General features: G+C 42.7%; 1 protein-coding gene across 3 annotated transcripts in view; it reads right to left on the bottom strand.

The window, feature by feature from the left end:
- RNGTT (RNA guanylyltransferase and 5'-phosphatase) overlaps positions 1-16,619 on the bottom strand; it is a 1,800,355-nt gene that overhangs the window by 1,422,337 nt on the left and 361,399 nt on the right. For all 3 annotated transcript variants that reach the window (XM_078648288.1, XM_078648286.1, XM_078648287.1), the window contains one exon: positions 16,112-16,355. In XM_078648288.1, coding sequence (XP_078504414.1) covers positions 16,112-16,355 — 244 coding nt within the window. The remainder of the gene's footprint in view (positions 1-16,111; positions 16,356-16,619) is intronic.

Genomic DNA, 16,619 nt, shown 5'->3' with positions numbered 1-16,619 from the left:
ATTTTATGTTTTGCGTCTTCACTTTGAAAAGTGTCATTTTCAGAATCTTTCCCCATTCACATGTCTCACTGTGGAAGGTGAACACAAGGAAAGGTGTAGCACACAGATCAAAACACTCAGGATAAAATTCTGATCACGTTGTTCAAGGAGGAGTGCACAATCTACCCCTAAACTAATTTTCATAATCTGGACACCTTCAGACTGGGACCATCTATATATTTTGTAATGTATTTATGTACTGCTAAACATGGTATGCGTTTGGAATCATTCAAACTAAGTCATGTACGGTCACCAGGATGCTTATATCCCTGCAGGGAATTATTTTGAAGATTGATACGTACAGGTATGCTTAGTAGGCAGTTCAGAAACCCTTCTACTACTTTTTAGTTGTGGTTAAAATTACACGCTGCTCTGTGTTAAAATGGACCATGATCCGCCAATAACACTAGGCGGACATTTTCTTTAGATTAAATGCAGACTTGGGACACTTTTTCTCACCTTGGCGAGACGTCCATGGTACACTGAGGATTGTGTGCTTTCCTCCCATGAAATATAGACTTAGAGTACATTGTATCACTTTAAGTGAAATTCCTAATGTTGACAGTAAACGTAATCAATTTCGCAATAGACATGATGCATTCGGTAATTATTCCAACCATGCTTTCCTGTTACGAGCAAGCTGTCGCAGAGACAGCTTTATCTCTGTTCTCAGACGCACTGCTCACTGAGCCGTAACGGTGGCAGTCTTATATGATACTTTGTTATGGAAGGAGGTAAGCAACTCGGCTCCTAGGCCGTGTGCTTTTTCTTTTCCTTTTATTCTTAAACATATTTTGCTCTGGAGCTACTGTGTAGCAATTTGTAAACCTTCTTTTTAGAGCCTGAATGGATTGAGAAAATAGTAGGCCTCTGTTAGACCTGGCACCATTGGTGTGGGTCTCCCTTCCATTTTTTGCTGTTGCCTCCTGTGTTTTTGCTATGTGTTTTGCTGGTCTAGATGCTTTGGGCACTTTGCCACTGCTATTCAGCGCCAAAGTGCAAGTGCTCCCTACTGTAAAGTATTATATTGGATTAGTGATTCCAGAATTGGTTCATGTGATTTACCGGTAAGACACTAGTATAGTGCACCATGTGTGCCCAGGGCCTGTAAATCAAATGTTACTGGTGGGGTTGCAGCACTGCTTGTGCCACCCACAGAAGCAGCTTGTAAAATGTGACTCAGGCCTGCCATTGCAGAGCCTGTCTGCAGCATGGGACTGCCATGTCGGCTTGGCAAGTGCACCCACTTGCCAGTCCCTAAACCTTTCCTATTCTACATATTAGTCACCCCTAAGGTAGGCCCGCGGACAGGGTGCATTGTATGTAAAAGGTAGGACATGCCCTGATGTGTGTAGCATGTCCTAATAGTGAATTACAGCCAATTTCGCTTTCACTATTGCAAGGCTACCTGTTCCCATAGACCAAAATGGGCAGTTTTATTATAACTTCTTATAATCCTAACTTACTCAGGGAACTAGGTAGAAATTCGAGTTTAGAATGCCTGAATTCAGAATGATAAAGTACATCTTTTAGTGACGTTGGTTTTTAACATTCTGTTCGAAAATACCACTTTTAGAAAGTAGGTATTTTCTTGCCTAACCATCCAAGCCTGCCTCTGCTAGGTTGTGTATTCCACATCTGGTTTGTAAGTGACAGGGGCTGGGTGGCTCCAGGAGACAAGGTGAGTCAGCACAATGCAGAATAGACCTATCTGCATGAGGAGTGGTGGGAGGAGTAGCACCTGGGCCTGAATAGGGCTGTGCCTGCCTTCCAATATGCTGGCTCCACCTCCTGTAGTGTGTCTGTTGACCCTGGCCCACACTGACAAAGGAAGAAGTTGTGCACTGGCAGAATACACCCATAACTGGTTTGGACTAGGTACATACACTCTCTACCTTCAGAGACCAAGGATTTTGGTGTATAAAAGGGGGCATCCAGACCCCAGAACTTTAGATGACCCTTTGCCAAGGAGAAGAACCAAGGAAGCTGAAGGAGGAGACTGCCCCTGTGCTGTGCTGTTGGGGTTGGCCTGTATTGGTTAGTTTATTTGCCAAGGAAAGGAAAAAAGGAACGTTGTGTGTACTTTTGCAAACTTGAAGCAGAATCGCAAAGGGCTTGAACTGTGCTTGCCTCCTGCCTGAAGTCTCAGGGATACAAGACTTCCACCACCAGCTCCCCTGAATTCCCTTGCTGTGAAATTCTGCCTGCAGAGATGTGCCTACTGTCGTTTGGGCCCTCTGAGAAGACTGCGTGTTTAATATGGAGAGGGGAGTCAGGCAAGGATGCGTCCTCGCCCTGTTTCTTTTTTCCATTTATACAAACGGGGTGGAGACAGCCCTGTCTGGCTCACCACTGGATGTGCCTACATTTGATAACATCCCCCTTCCGATATTGGCGTACGCTGACAACTCGGTTTTAATTGCCAGGACAGGGTTTGCCTTGCAATCTCTTATAACCTCATATGCTGCATTTATGGCTTCATTAGGCATCAGGGTCACCGAGACAAAATCCTTTGACATCATAGCAGGAGCCAAAAGAGGAGTAAAATCCCACCCATTTCAAGCTAAGCTGGCTTCAAAGAAATTCGAAGTGGCGGACGACTTCCCATACTTGGTGGTCTTAGTATATAAGAACCACTCCTGGAAACATCTGGTGACAGCAAGGGCTCTAGGTAAGGAAAGGAGTCTACATGCTATTAAGGGATTTGCAAGGAAGCTGGGAACCAGTCCTCTGGACACAATAAGAAATATCTATTGCGCTAAAACGAAGGCAATGGTAACATATGGAGAGGGAGTGTGGGGGAAGGCTCCTTCGGACCATCTACAAAGTATGGTAGATACCTTTTTTTAAAAATCAGGTGTCATTACCGCTCTCACACTCAAATTATATTTTACATCTTGAATTGGGGTTACCGTACCAGCTGGCTTCCATCAGATTGGCTCCAATTTTGTTGTGGCTTTCGATTTGGAGTAGGCACACTGTCAATCTAACTCAACATATAATTTGCAGTTGTTTGAAGTTGGACCATTACAAGAGGATCGGATGGCTTAGATATGTGGAAGCTGAGTTGACCACACTTGGGGAAGGAGAGTTGTTCAGGGACCACTCACTTTGTAGGAAAACCTGCAAACAGAAAATTACCGATCTGTTTTTACAGCGGGCCAACTTCCTTGGGAAGGGAAAAGAACCAGCAACAAAAGGCGTCACGTGCTTCTTATTCCATCTAGACTTGGGGAGGGATTCTCATACCTTTTTTGTATTATCTATGCACACCATAGATTTATACTGTTGCGCTTTCGTCTGAATTACATCCCCTTGATGTTGACCTTTCCAGTGAGGAAGTTTAAACATTCTGATATGCCCCTCTGGCCCTGTGACAACCACTCACCCCAAACAGACCTACATGTAGTTAAATTTTGCAAGTTTTATCAAACTGAGATCTTAAGGCGCCAACATTTTGCAATACAGGGTGGCACTGTACTTTTTTAAATGCACTCTCTGATCCCTTTGTTTGTTTCTCTGTAGCTTGTTTTTTATGGGCATGTGTGAGAAAGAGGAAGAACTGGGGTATGCTAACCTGAATAACTGCAATAATTGGATTCCCAATAGAGAGGTGAACTTAAAAAGTGAGCCATCTTATAAAGATTGTGTTAGTTCTTTATATGGTTTTAAATATAATTATTTTGTGCAGGCCCCATTGGTTGAAATACGTAATCATTTTAAACGATTTAAAAATGTTTTTATTGTCTTTTACATAGTATGATGTATTTGATGAAATGATGCTTTAAAGATCTGAGATAAAGAGATCAAATAAAGATTACGAAACAAAACAACTGTGAGTAGCAAGGAGCTCGAAGCGCGACACAACGACGAGCAGCGTGTCGCCACTGCAGCAGCTGCCGTTGCATCGCCGAAGCATGCCGCCGCTGCAGCTGTTCGCCATCGCATCAACGACGAAGCGCGTTGCATCACCGGAGAAGTGTGTCGCCGCCGCAGAGGTCGCTGTCGCATCACCAGAGAAGTGTGTCGCAGGGCCTGTCGAGCATGCATGCATCACATCCAACTTTGTCACATCGCGTTGAGATGCCATTTTCTTGCATCGCAGTGGATCGTCGCATCGCATCGAGGCGCCATCTTGTCGGATCGCACCGGATCACACTAAGAAACTGACGCATCACCTCCTCTCCGGTAAGGAACTGATGCATCACCTCCACTGCACTGCAGTGAGGAACCGACGCATCACCTCCCCCGAAGCAAGGAACCAACGCATCACCTTACCTGCGACCCTTTTGTTTGAATTGCGTGATGCATCCAAGGTACTTTGAGAGTAAAGTCTTGCACTTACCATCTACATAGAACTAAGTTATTCTACCATTTTAAAGTCTATTTTTGATTACAGTATTGTGTATTTGTGTCGTTTGGTCTTGTGTTAAGTCTAGTAAAGATTACTTCTTTTTCTAAACTGGTGTGGTGTCCATCTGTAGTGTTTTCACTGTATTACTGGATGTGTTCACAAATGCTTTACACACTGCCTCGGAGATAAGCCTGCCTGCTCATGCCAAGCTACCAAGGGGGTGAGCAGGGGTTATGTTAGTTTAGAAGTTTACCTCCTTACCCCGACTAGAATCAGGGGTCATTATGTGGTCAAAGGTACCTACCTCTGCCAACTAGAGACCCGCAGTTCTAACCGCCTCCCTCTACATGACAAAAGAGTTCAACTCTACCATACTGTTTCGGTAAGTTTCTTTCTTGTTTTGGAGGCAAACCTTGATAGTCCCTGGGGGTATAATAATAATAGGGTACATCCCCATGTTTGCTTTTTTGCAGCAAGGATATTAACTGACTTATGCTTTAAGAATATATGAGTTACTCTTGCTTCAAGGCTGAATAGCATTCACCTGCTTTTAAGGTGAGCCAAATGTTTTAGATATTTTTGAGTATAATGGACAGGGATGTTCCTATGTTGAACCCCATAATTATGGTTGGTTTTATCCTTACATTCCCATAGCTGGATTTAATCCACTGCCAACTAGGAGTCAGCCGACCCTCGTTATGTAACTGATTAATTCTGCAGTCTTGACACTGGATGAAAATTACAGGTGAGAAGGTATAAACATTAGGGACACCTATGCACACACCTAATATAATTTGTTTGTAATAAAATGGACAAATGTCCTTTTCCTCAATAGGTTGCTCCCTATTCTAAATGGTTACCAAGTCCTGATGAAGTCCCGCTTATGAGGCTTAGACTTGCTCCTTCTTGCCGGGTCAAATCATTGACTTTCTTAATTCCTTACAGCCAGGATTGTAAATTGGTTCCACAAAGGGGAAATTATGAATGACACGATTACCTCCCTATATATGAAACCGTACTTATGCTGCATAATAAATATATACAAACTGGCTATTGTGTAAATAAGATGGTATACGAAATAGGTCTTTTTCCTCTCTCCCATTTTTGTCTAAAATACTCCAAGCACAAGCACTTCTTTCTTGAGGACAACTTCACATATCTCTTTGGAGCGATCATATGTGTAGACACTATTTATATTTGTTGTTTTTCAAAATACAGAAAAATGCATACATTTAAATGTGTTTCCTTGTAGGTGATGTTAGGTTTATAATAATATAACATACTCTCCCTTACTGTCAAAAATAGCATCTACAACCATGTCTGAGTTGTGTGGGTTGAGGAGAATGAAAAGTAAGTTGGATACGTTTATTAGTTTAAACCTTATTCCTTTAGTGGAACTCTCTGATTGGACCACTGTTGTCACGTATCATAAATTACGCAGTTCCTTCAGATTATTTCTGGGTCACACCATTGTTAAGTAATGGATATCTACATTGTGGGCTTTCACCACGCCCATTGCTTACCATTTGTTCTGTCATCTACCTTTTTGAATTCCTTTCATTTCATTGGCGTAACGTTGCTACTTGTACCGCTTCGTCAATTTTTTATATGTATATATATATCGTGAGCAAGGGAGAAGACTCCCGAAACGCGTTGATCTGTGTGGGTTAAGCTTTGCCACAAACATCTATCTGAAGGTGGAAATTAAATAAAAATTAGCAAAATCAACTTTGCACGAGAGTTTGTCCCGTTTTTCACACTGTCTGGGGTGAACTGTATATTATATATTATATATATATATATATATATATATATATCTATAGAGAGAGAGAGAGAGTTTTATATAGCACAAACAAGACCCGAGACATCAGGTGTCAGAGCGCTTTTACATGAGCACCAGTTTCGTTACAGATGAACATTCTTTTTTTTGTTAGGCAAGTGATGATTAAGTGATTTGCATAGAATCAAGGAATGTTGAGCGTCCTTGCCAAGACTCGAACCCGGTTCCCGAGGTCCGAGGTCGACCGCTCTAGCCGTAAGGCTACATCCTATCCCCATGGTGACTGCCTCTGTTACATGTCTCTCTACTTTTTGTTTATTTATGGTTTGGTTGGTGCACTCTTTTTTTCTTTGAATTAGTCCAGCCGATCCTATATGCATTCACAAATGGAGTTCAACTATTGGCCTTTGTAATTGTTCAGGTTCATATTGCCATTGCTTAATTTTATGTTATAGTAGGCATGTTTTTGTATGCACAGGAAGAGCCGATGTAGAGACTCGAACCCGGTTCCCCTGTCCCAAAGGTTGGCAGTCCTGTAAATTACACTACATCCTATCAGGCAACCTGTTGACTGTTTCCATTTTAGATGCCTTTCTCCTTTAAATTGTTATTACAAGTCTGCTTCTGCATGGAGCATGAGGCATTTCAGCCACTCCCCCCCTTGTTCTCCCGTCCCCGTCCCCCCCCCCCCCCCCCCGCCACATTACTTGTTATGAAGTGGATTGGTAATTAATGTATTGACTTTAGAAAGGCTGGCTCAGCCCATCAGGCAAAAGAATGTGGAAGGTTGGTCCTCATGCAAGTGCATATGCAGACAACCCTACGTGCTGCAGATGACCATAAATGCAAATCAATAAGAATTTTGCTTCCAAGTAACAACTTGCAAATATTGACATATGAATGCTGCCCTTCCCATCCCCAGCCTTTCCCCATCTACTGTGTCCTTTCAGCGTTAAGGTTCTGCTTTCCAAATGTGTTCAAAATCTTCAAAGAGGACCCGTGAAACCGGGAGTAGATGTTCAAGTTTTTTCACTTACAAGTAATGTCTCCATCACCCTCCAGCAGCCATTGTAAGTTGCCAGTTCAGACCAGGAACACTGTAAGAGTCACTTTATGGTCTCTTTAAAGTAAAGGGCCCAGTTTAAATGACGCTGGTGGGGGTGTGGCTTCTCGAGTCCCTCATCAAATCCCGAGTACTAGTGCTTATAATGATGCATAGATAGTAGGGGTCATGTGCACAGACAGGGAGGCACACATCACTAGGGGAGCTTCACAGTCAGCAGCATTGTTTTCTTTCATATACCATGCAATCCCCAGAGAGGTACCACCTGTGAAAGTTCACTCTGTGGTTACATTATTAGCATTCATCTCCATCCAGACAAGGCATCTATCGCCCTGCTCTTGTGAAAACAGTCTGCTTTCCAAAATGTCTTTGAAAACTTCAGCCGGGATAAATCTGTGTAATCCATTGGCAAATGAATTATAAAGCACGGAGCGCCGAAATACACTTCTGAGCGCTTGTGAATGCACTTCTGTGCACTTGTGAACATAGAGGCGAGCTGAGCTGCTTTGAAAGTATGTTGTTCAATTTGAAGATATTCCTTTGAGAAGCAGGAGTCTGGCAGCCATGTCATGTAGATACACAGGTTGTATGTTTATTGTAGAAGTGAATTTAGAAGCAGGGCCACTGGAGTTATGTGGCATAGGACAACCAAATGATGTGGCAGGTTGACTAAATTCCACTCCAAGAAAAGGCAAATATGAGGCCCATTCTATAGTAGTATAACTTATCTATTTTATCACTTCACTGCACCATATTATTTTCTAAGCAAAGGTTTCACAGCATTACTACTACCAGTTTGACCAGGAACATGGCAATTAGCAACCAGAAGGCAACTGACTGACCTCCGCAAAGGGTCTATGTGGGCTTGCATATTTAGGTAACTTTTAATCTTGTGAGCAAGATTTATTTTGTTGTTGAAAGTTTCAAGTTAAGTTGCAGTTGTAGGGTTACGTGACAATGTGGTAAATCCAAAATTTTGCAGAAAATGCTGCATTTACAGAATGGCATAATTCCAGAGAACCTGGTTGTAACAGACTTCGTCCTTGATTACGAGTTAAGGCCTTAATTCAAATCCTTGAGCAAACATATTTATTAATTATCACACACTTGCAGCTTTCCGCTGATAAATTCAAGCAGTTCAAACATGCACAAGTTCACCCGAGCAGGGTGAATGCCCGATAAAATGACAAAACATGTAGAATTTGTTGTGCTAAAACTGACTTGCATCCTTTTCAATTTTAAAAAACCCTAGAAAGGAGGATTTTAACAGGTGTGAAGTAACCGTATTGATCATCACACGTGGTACCAGCCTATTCCCAAAAACTCAATCAAGGGCACTGGAATTATGCGACTCTACAACCGCAGTTTTTTTCACATAATTATGGATTTGCTGCTTTTGCCACATACCCCACCATCTGCTGCATAATCGGCAGATAAAAAAACTGTCATATCTGCAACAGAACAAAAACATTTTTTAATTTTTTTTAATTAAATTGGCAGGAAACATAACAAAACAGATCAAAATATATTAAAAACACTGTAACATGTGTCCACACACAGTGGCAGGGCCCTCGCATAGGTTAACTGCTCATCTTTCATTTCCTAATTTTACATGTTCACAAACATGACCTAGTCAATTTAAGCACTCACAATATTGCTAGTTGATCTCCTATACCTTTCCTATTGGACCGGTACTTTTGTAAAGATTTCCCATTTGAAATACTGACAAACATCTGTTTTTAAACAGTGTTCGGAGAATCTGCCAACATAAGTGAACAGGTGATAAAAAATCCCAGTGAAGGCAGCACTAACAGATTATTTATGAAAAGAAGCTCCCATGCCAGAGGGGTTTGCCATTTTTTGGTTTGATTTAATAAAAAAACGCTTTGAAGCATACATTTGGTCATCTGGATGCACATAAACACTGATTCATTTTCATATGTGAGAACCCTCTAACCAGGTTGCACTTAAATAGCAATAACTATTACCGAGTACATTTCCCAGCAACAGTGCATAAGCACATTTGGCTGTTCACCGAAGACGCAGTCGTCACTAGAGTGCGAACCATCCTCTTTCCAATGTCGCTCCAAAGTGAGAATGTCTAAACAAATTTCCTTGAAATCCTTCCAGCAGGATTGTACCTAAATAATGGCGCATGTGGATCGGACAATATCCCAATGGGGACTCCTGAGTTCCTAAAGAAGTAGATGATGCTTGTAGTAAGCGTGCATGTGAAAACGACTTGTGTTTATATGCAAAGCCCTCTCCAAGAGAGAGCGCATAAGCAGTTCTTTTACCCAAGAGAGGCTTCAAATATCTGCTTGCTCAACCTACCATGGGTGTGCAGAACTCATATCAGATGTTCATAAGAGGAAAGGCCAACAAAGCCAATGGATTCCCTTTATTTAAGATGCTCCCTAAGTGCCATCTACTTTTACTTGCTTAGCTGATGCTGTTTGTCAATGTATTGAGCTCGGCAATTGCTCTAACAAACATGCACACATAACACACAGGCACCCCCTCAAAAGTAATAACATACACATTTAACCGCAGGCCCATGTGACACATCTGCAACCTCACAACCACACGGCTAAAAACATTCACATTGGCAACGCCAAAAGCTTGAAGCACGCTCATTGCCGAGAACTATTGGCTTTGCCAATGCTCGTTTTTATTTGGCTAATGCAAAGAAGAAATCGGCTGGGCTACCACAAAGATGAGGAACGCCCACATCATTTTTCAGTGTTCCCTCTACTTTTACTTCTTCAGAAGGGACCTGGCCCAAATAGAGTGGCACTGTACGAGGGACTGGTTAATTCTGATCATAAAAACCACAAACACCTTTCAGAAACAATGCTGGTTGAGATCCAAGTGATTGAAGGTCATTTAAAAAGCCACCATTACTTCAAACAAGAAGAAACTTGATTAAACAAATAAAAAAAAACGACTGAGTATAACAATTACCTAACACAGTCCAAGTTCCAAAAATTTCAGAAGGATACAAAGAAGTTCTCCTAAATAGAAAATGTACCCATACTCAGCACCAGAGTACACCAGGACTGAAAAACAAGACTACTCCTCAGATAACTACACATCAGATGAGGGATCATCAGACACAGGGAGTTGGTCAAGTGGGGATAGATATAGACAACAGGCACAGACCTGGCTGAGTTTCAACCCTTTTCTAAACTCAATGGGCCTAGCCCAATGGGCATGTCCCAACAATAATTCCTGCACCCACAACCCCAACAGTACTGTGGCTGGGAAAACCCCAAACCATTCCACCATGATAACCCCCAAACCAAGGGCCCCCAATCCTGGGTTGTGGTGTAGCATGCTAGTCACCATAAAGGCTCTTCAATGCCTCGTCAGGTGTTGTAAGCACTATATAAATACAAATACAACTACAATTTACATATACATATCTGCTGTGTCTATTTGTAATCTTATAATCTTGTTATAAGCAAGCGACATTTGCATTTAAACTCGGAAGAGGCTATGTTAAGTTTTAACTTTTTAGATATTAGTATAATGGCACTGTAGTATGTGTTAGCCGCAGGAGAGCGGGTTATTCCCTCCCACTTAGTTCACAGTAGAACAGCCTCATTTACTCCAATGTTGGTTACCTGCAATTGATTGGCATTGCCTTTCAGTCTTGCACAGTAAAAGATTATCAGTTGTGTTTCTTTCTACTAAGTGAACAGGTCCTTCCTGTTGAGTGAAATCATTTTAAACCAGCCATTCTGACATAAATTGTAGTAGAAAACTCAAAGTGGTGATCGTAATGAAATGTTGCGTTCAAAATGAGAGAGAAAATATCGAACTGAATGCACATAAAATTATGGCAGCAACAGAATCATGCCTGTATGCTATCCCCAACTAAATAGTATTGAATTGAAGAGCCTCCATCTTTTTCCTTTGTGCCTCTGAACAGTAGGTGTTAATAGCAGAGCTTGGTAATCACAGCGGCAAAAAATTCTGTACCATAAGTAGCATAACCAAAAACGAATTAATCCTTAGCATTACACATCCATACACGGCAGTGTACGGCCAAGCAAATGTAACGGTCGAGCTCCATCTTTCTGCTTTGAAAATACCATTACATGGGGCATTCTTAGTGTAGAGTTTAATTATTTTGTTTTTTAAGGACTTGTTTAGCAAACACTTAACACCCCTTAGGTTGCTTCAAAGCACGGGACACAGTTTGCAGGGATACAGAAAGATGCACTATGCACCCTGCCCAGGATTTTACCTCGACACAAAGGCTTTCTTAAAATGTTTTGTCTTCAATCTATAGTGATCCGCTGTATTCTGAATGTTTTGGAAGGACATTCTAAAATTCTTTCCATGTAACATATAATCTTGGATTTTGAAACAGCGGTCGTGGCTAACCAGAACAGATAACTCTATACGTGACAATAAATTGCTTGGGTGTTCAAACCTCACTCTCAGGGGTGTGGAATTTAGGAATTTAATAAATACTTGTCCATGGGGCAGGTTGCTTCAAAAATCTACTTGTCCTGTAACAAAATCCATTTGTCCCTTTGGTGACAAATTTTGGCAGCAATCTCTTTATATAATAGCTCCGATATAGCCTCTCTGATTATGCTTCATAACATAGTAGTGTTTGAATACTTATGTTGCCACGTTTCCGCAGATCTACATACTGGGGCTGAAGGTAGTGGTACGCAATAGTTCAGGGTTAGAATGCCCTTTTGAGTATGTGCAAACCTACTAACTTGCATGTTTTAAGGATTTTCAACAACTCTTCTCTAATCTTTTCCCATACTGAAAAATGTTGGAAATTTACTCCTGACAATGGCAGACGTAAACCTTCTTCCAGAGTTGGGAAAAAAGTGGTTGGAGCTATAGTGAACTTGCAAACACTCTAATTTTCGCATGAGCAAATCTACACATGTACATCTGCTCATGCTAAACTGCAGTACACAAATATTTTCAAGGAGTACAATTTCTTGTCCTACTCCTGTAAATTCTTGGGAATTCGCGAAAGTTGTATAGCTGCACTAAATAAAAGGACATATACCATGGGTCCACTTTTGAGACTTTCTTTAATAACTGGGCCCCTAATTTGCTCTGGCATGGACCATGACCTTTTGCGTTTTAATAAAATGTTGTCTCTTTCTCTCTGTATCGGTTGGCTTCACTGTAAGTGAAATAATTCAGCTCTTTCACAAACAGCATATCAGCACACAACGTAGTTTTGTTCAGTACCAGTAATGACTGTGGTAGTGTGTGCTTTTTCATACCAAAAACTATTTTTGCTTTTGCCAATGTGTATTATAACAGTGAGGGCCCAGCAGCTCCCACACCAACAAAGTTTAACAAAAACCATGCTAAAACAAGTCACACATTGACAAAACCAAAAAGCTGAGAACCAATTTCAGACCTACTGGCTTTGCCAGTGACTGTTTATTTTTGTTTCGCATAATCTTATTGAAACTGGTTAAGATGATTTTCCATTATGAATATGTTTTGGAAATACTAGCATGCACCAGCACGTTACTAAATGATGCTGCAAAGAAAAGGTACCTGAAATTTTACAGTAGTTTAGCTAAATGTTTTTTTCCTGCTTTCATTTTTTATTTAATGAAGATTTTATTTGGAAAGCAAAGAATCATCAATCTCGCTTTCAAGCTTCTACAAACATTTGCATAAAATCAGAGCATTATAAATAGCCTCATATTGCTAAACTTTGAAAACGAACGTACTAATTTTTATACTGGAACCACTGTCAGTAGTGCAGTCAGAGCTTATAACATTTACTTAAAGCGCTCACCCTAATAATAAAGGCTTTCAATTAATGAACCATAAATACAAGTTTGAACAGCATTAACATATGGACAAAAATATGACCTAACTTCAGACAGTGGCCTTCCCTAATCCATAATTTGGTACTGCAAACTGGCAGCCAAAGGGTTTGTGCTGCAGGGGGTTGGGCATACTTGTCCCAAGGACAGAATACACATGAAAACCTGCTGCTCTTGACCCCAAACAATATGTCCTGGTTATGGGGCTATATGAATTCCACATCCCTGCACTCTTCTTATCTAGTTACTAGATTAACGTTATCATTACACTCTGGTACTGAAGTGAAGGTATTTGTGAGGGAAGCAGGTAAGGAAAAATGCATGGTTTAAATGAAAATGTGATTTGTCAATAAGGAGGCATCATCCTGGAGAATACAACTGATAGGCAATGGGAGAAGGACCATAGTCTTGATGTAAGTTGTGACTAAGCTTCCATGCTGTGTAAACAGGAGAACCTTGTAAAATAGTGCTCATTGTTTCTAAAAGGATCCCTTTCCATCTATGGCCATTCATTGCAGTACTAATGTTTTTCCAGAACCCACAGCCGTTTTTTTCTCTCCAGGCGGATGGCTCCATTTCCAGTTTCAGGTCAAGCTAAGTGGGTGGCATTACATAGAGTGGTCAAACGGCAGATACACGTGCATGCACCTACAAAATGACATGGCTCACCGCGTCCAAGGCTTTTTTTTTTCTTTAGCCATGCTAAGATTCTGTGCAGCATGGCTAAAGACATATGCAAGGAGGAGCCAAGATGGCGACCGAGATGGCTGCGTAAACGCTCGGCTCCGTGAGCCTTCTCACCCCGCGCATACATCCTGGCAACTATCCTGGGCCGTAACGGCATATTTATGTAGGCGACGGATAACCTCCACTTACCGTTTTTGCTCCTGAGGCTTCTGCTTGCTGCAGACCCGTTGAAATGTCCCCGAGTGTTTTGCGGCCTTCACGGAGATGGGACCGGGGCCTCGAGTGCGAAGAGTGGCCGGCCGCGACTGCAACAACAGCGGCCTCTGGTGATGGTGAGGAGTCGGCCGGAGGGAACTGACGACCTTCTGGCCGATGGCGACAGTGCCGACCCAGCCCAACTTGCAGAGAGCCATGTCGGGAGTGCGATGCAGCTGGGTCGAGGGGAGTGCATGATACTTGGCCCCCACTCCGGTGTTGTATCCGGGCACACTAACGACTTTTCCCGGAGTCAGCGTGCGGCCCCCAGGGAGCGGCGGAGTTTTTAGCCTTTTAGTGACTCTCCGCTGAGAAACCTGCCTTGACTTTTGAGATTCCAGTCGTGAATCCTGTCCCTCCCTGGTGTGAGGCCCGGTCCCGAAGTGAGGTGGAGAAAGACGAGGCCGGATCAGCTAAGATGGCGGATAGCACCCTCTTACGCACACCTCATCCGGGCAGAGAATCCGTTGTGAGGGAGAGTCCTGGGGTCTGGCGCCACGAGAAAGAGCCCACGTCCAGAGATATATTGGCTGCGTTAACAACCCTGTATATGACCCTGAGCCGGGACGCCTGGGATCTGGGTAGAAGGATGGCCGCCATTGTTGTCCCGCCGCTCCACATGGGCATGGTTCAATCTCAAGGAAGCGCTGATGTACCCGCCTCTGCGTCAGTTATGACTGTCCCAGCTGCGCCTACGTTCGTGGAGACGCCGATAGACCCGGTCAGTGATACCGCTTTGGATTGCTCCGTTGTATGTGTGAGTGACTCGTCGGGGCCCTTATCTGTGCGGCGGCTGAAGAAACAACACCGATCCATAGTTTGGGCTGCCCCGGCGGCGTTTCAACGATTACTGGACTGTGTGACTCTCTCTTCCTGGCTGGTGAGACTGTATTCGGGCTGGGGGATGTTTCCGGTATCGCTACTGACACAGACGGATTCCCGCCACTCGTATTCGGCTGGGTTTTGGGGGCTACAGTCCCATGGAGTAATGGCGCTGCCCGGTCCGTCCGGATCGGTTGGACCCTCCACACTGCTCTGTATGCCGATTGATGACTGGCTGCATGTGGGTACTATTGATAGAAAAGGCCAGGGGTGAGACCGTCTGGGACATGGAGGGACGCATTGTTGGCTGACAGAGTTTAGGGGGACACTCAACGGGGATGTTATTGATTGAATTGATAATTATTGCTTATTGTGGCTATTCTGACCTTGTTTTTATGATGCTTATTGTGCGCGATGGGTGAGGGGGGACCGGGTGGTTTGATCGAGGGCCCTTCTCCACATTTTTTCCTTCTTTTTCCCTTTTTCTCTTATTCTATATTTCGGGTTTCTCCTTTAGGGCGATAGGCACGCTGCTGGGGGGGGTGGTAGGCCGTAGCCTTCTGCAGGGGTGCAGGGTAGGGGGAAGGGGGTTGTTTCTTTGTTCTTTCTTTGTCTCTATGGCCCTTTGTCTTTTCTTCTTCTTGGTGTTGTCGTTTTTCATGTTTCCTACAGTCTGTTTTGTTTTAGGGGCTGGGGTGCTGTTTGACACGACCTGTATGTGTTGTTTACATTTATCCTGACTCGTATGCCTTGCCCCCATGTCTTTAAGAGTGTTCGCACTCTTTGCAGATTTCTGTTTCATGTTGCTTTTGTAGGACCATGTATGACCGTATGGCAATTATTCTGATATTTTTTATTTTTTATTTTTCTTCACTGTAAAATGAACCTCATTGAATCTTGATTATCACGCTGTACGCTTGAATACAAGTTATATCCTGGATACGTATCTGACCCTGAATTAAGGGTTGCTGTATCTGTCTATGCTGCTTTGCTGAACTTCCGAATTGAATAGCGGCCGGCCGGAAGGGTTGTAGGCCCATGCTTGTATTTATGTGAAGTGACAATAAAGGTTCTAAAAAATAAAAAAAATTAAAAAAAAAAGACATATGCAAAACCAATAGGTCCCGAAGGTGTGAGCTGTTGGCTTTGCCAATGCTAGTTTTTATATGATATGCAAGGCGTTTTGGGGTCATATGGCACTATGCATGGAAAACATTTCAGTTAAAATAGAAACACAGAAGTGCACAACTGTACAATACAATTATTAAAAATAATTACAGTACCAGTTTTAAACGCTCCTTTTTCCTTTTGATGAAGGTTGACCCAGAGGACCCGGGCTCTGCTTCTTGAGGCACTTTGTTGCCTTCGTCGTCTTCATCATCTTCTTCAAAGCACCAGTCTGGGAGCTCTGGTGGTGGTGGGGCATCCTCAATGTCCCCGTATCGCCTGAAAAGCTCCTTCAGGTAATCGTCTTTGTAAATGCCTGGAGGTCTGGCCTGGGCATACGTAGCCACAGCAGCTTCAACACTAGAAGAAATAAAGCATGGAACAGCTATTTGATTGGGGTTTAGCTTGAATAAATCCTATTCATAATATGAAATAAAGTCACAAATGCCTTCGGATCTCTCTGAGAAGAACTGTGCAGAATGGACCACACTGCAGAAGGGTCTGGAGGTGCTACAGATACATACAGCATTATGCAGATATTACACAGGAAAAAGATGGAAGCCTTTAAAGCAAGGGGAATCTGCTTCTACAGTGCAATATGTAGTACACACAGTTTACCTGTGC

This window comes from Lissotriton helveticus, chromosome 6, assembly GCF_964261635.1.
Source record: "Lissotriton helveticus chromosome 6, aLisHel1.1, whole genome shotgun sequence".
NCBI lineage: Eukaryota > Metazoa > Chordata > Amphibia > Caudata > Salamandridae > Lissotriton > Lissotriton helveticus.
The sequence above is the reverse complement of the archived record's forward strand: the minus strand, read 5'-3'. Positions and strand labels throughout refer to the sequence as shown.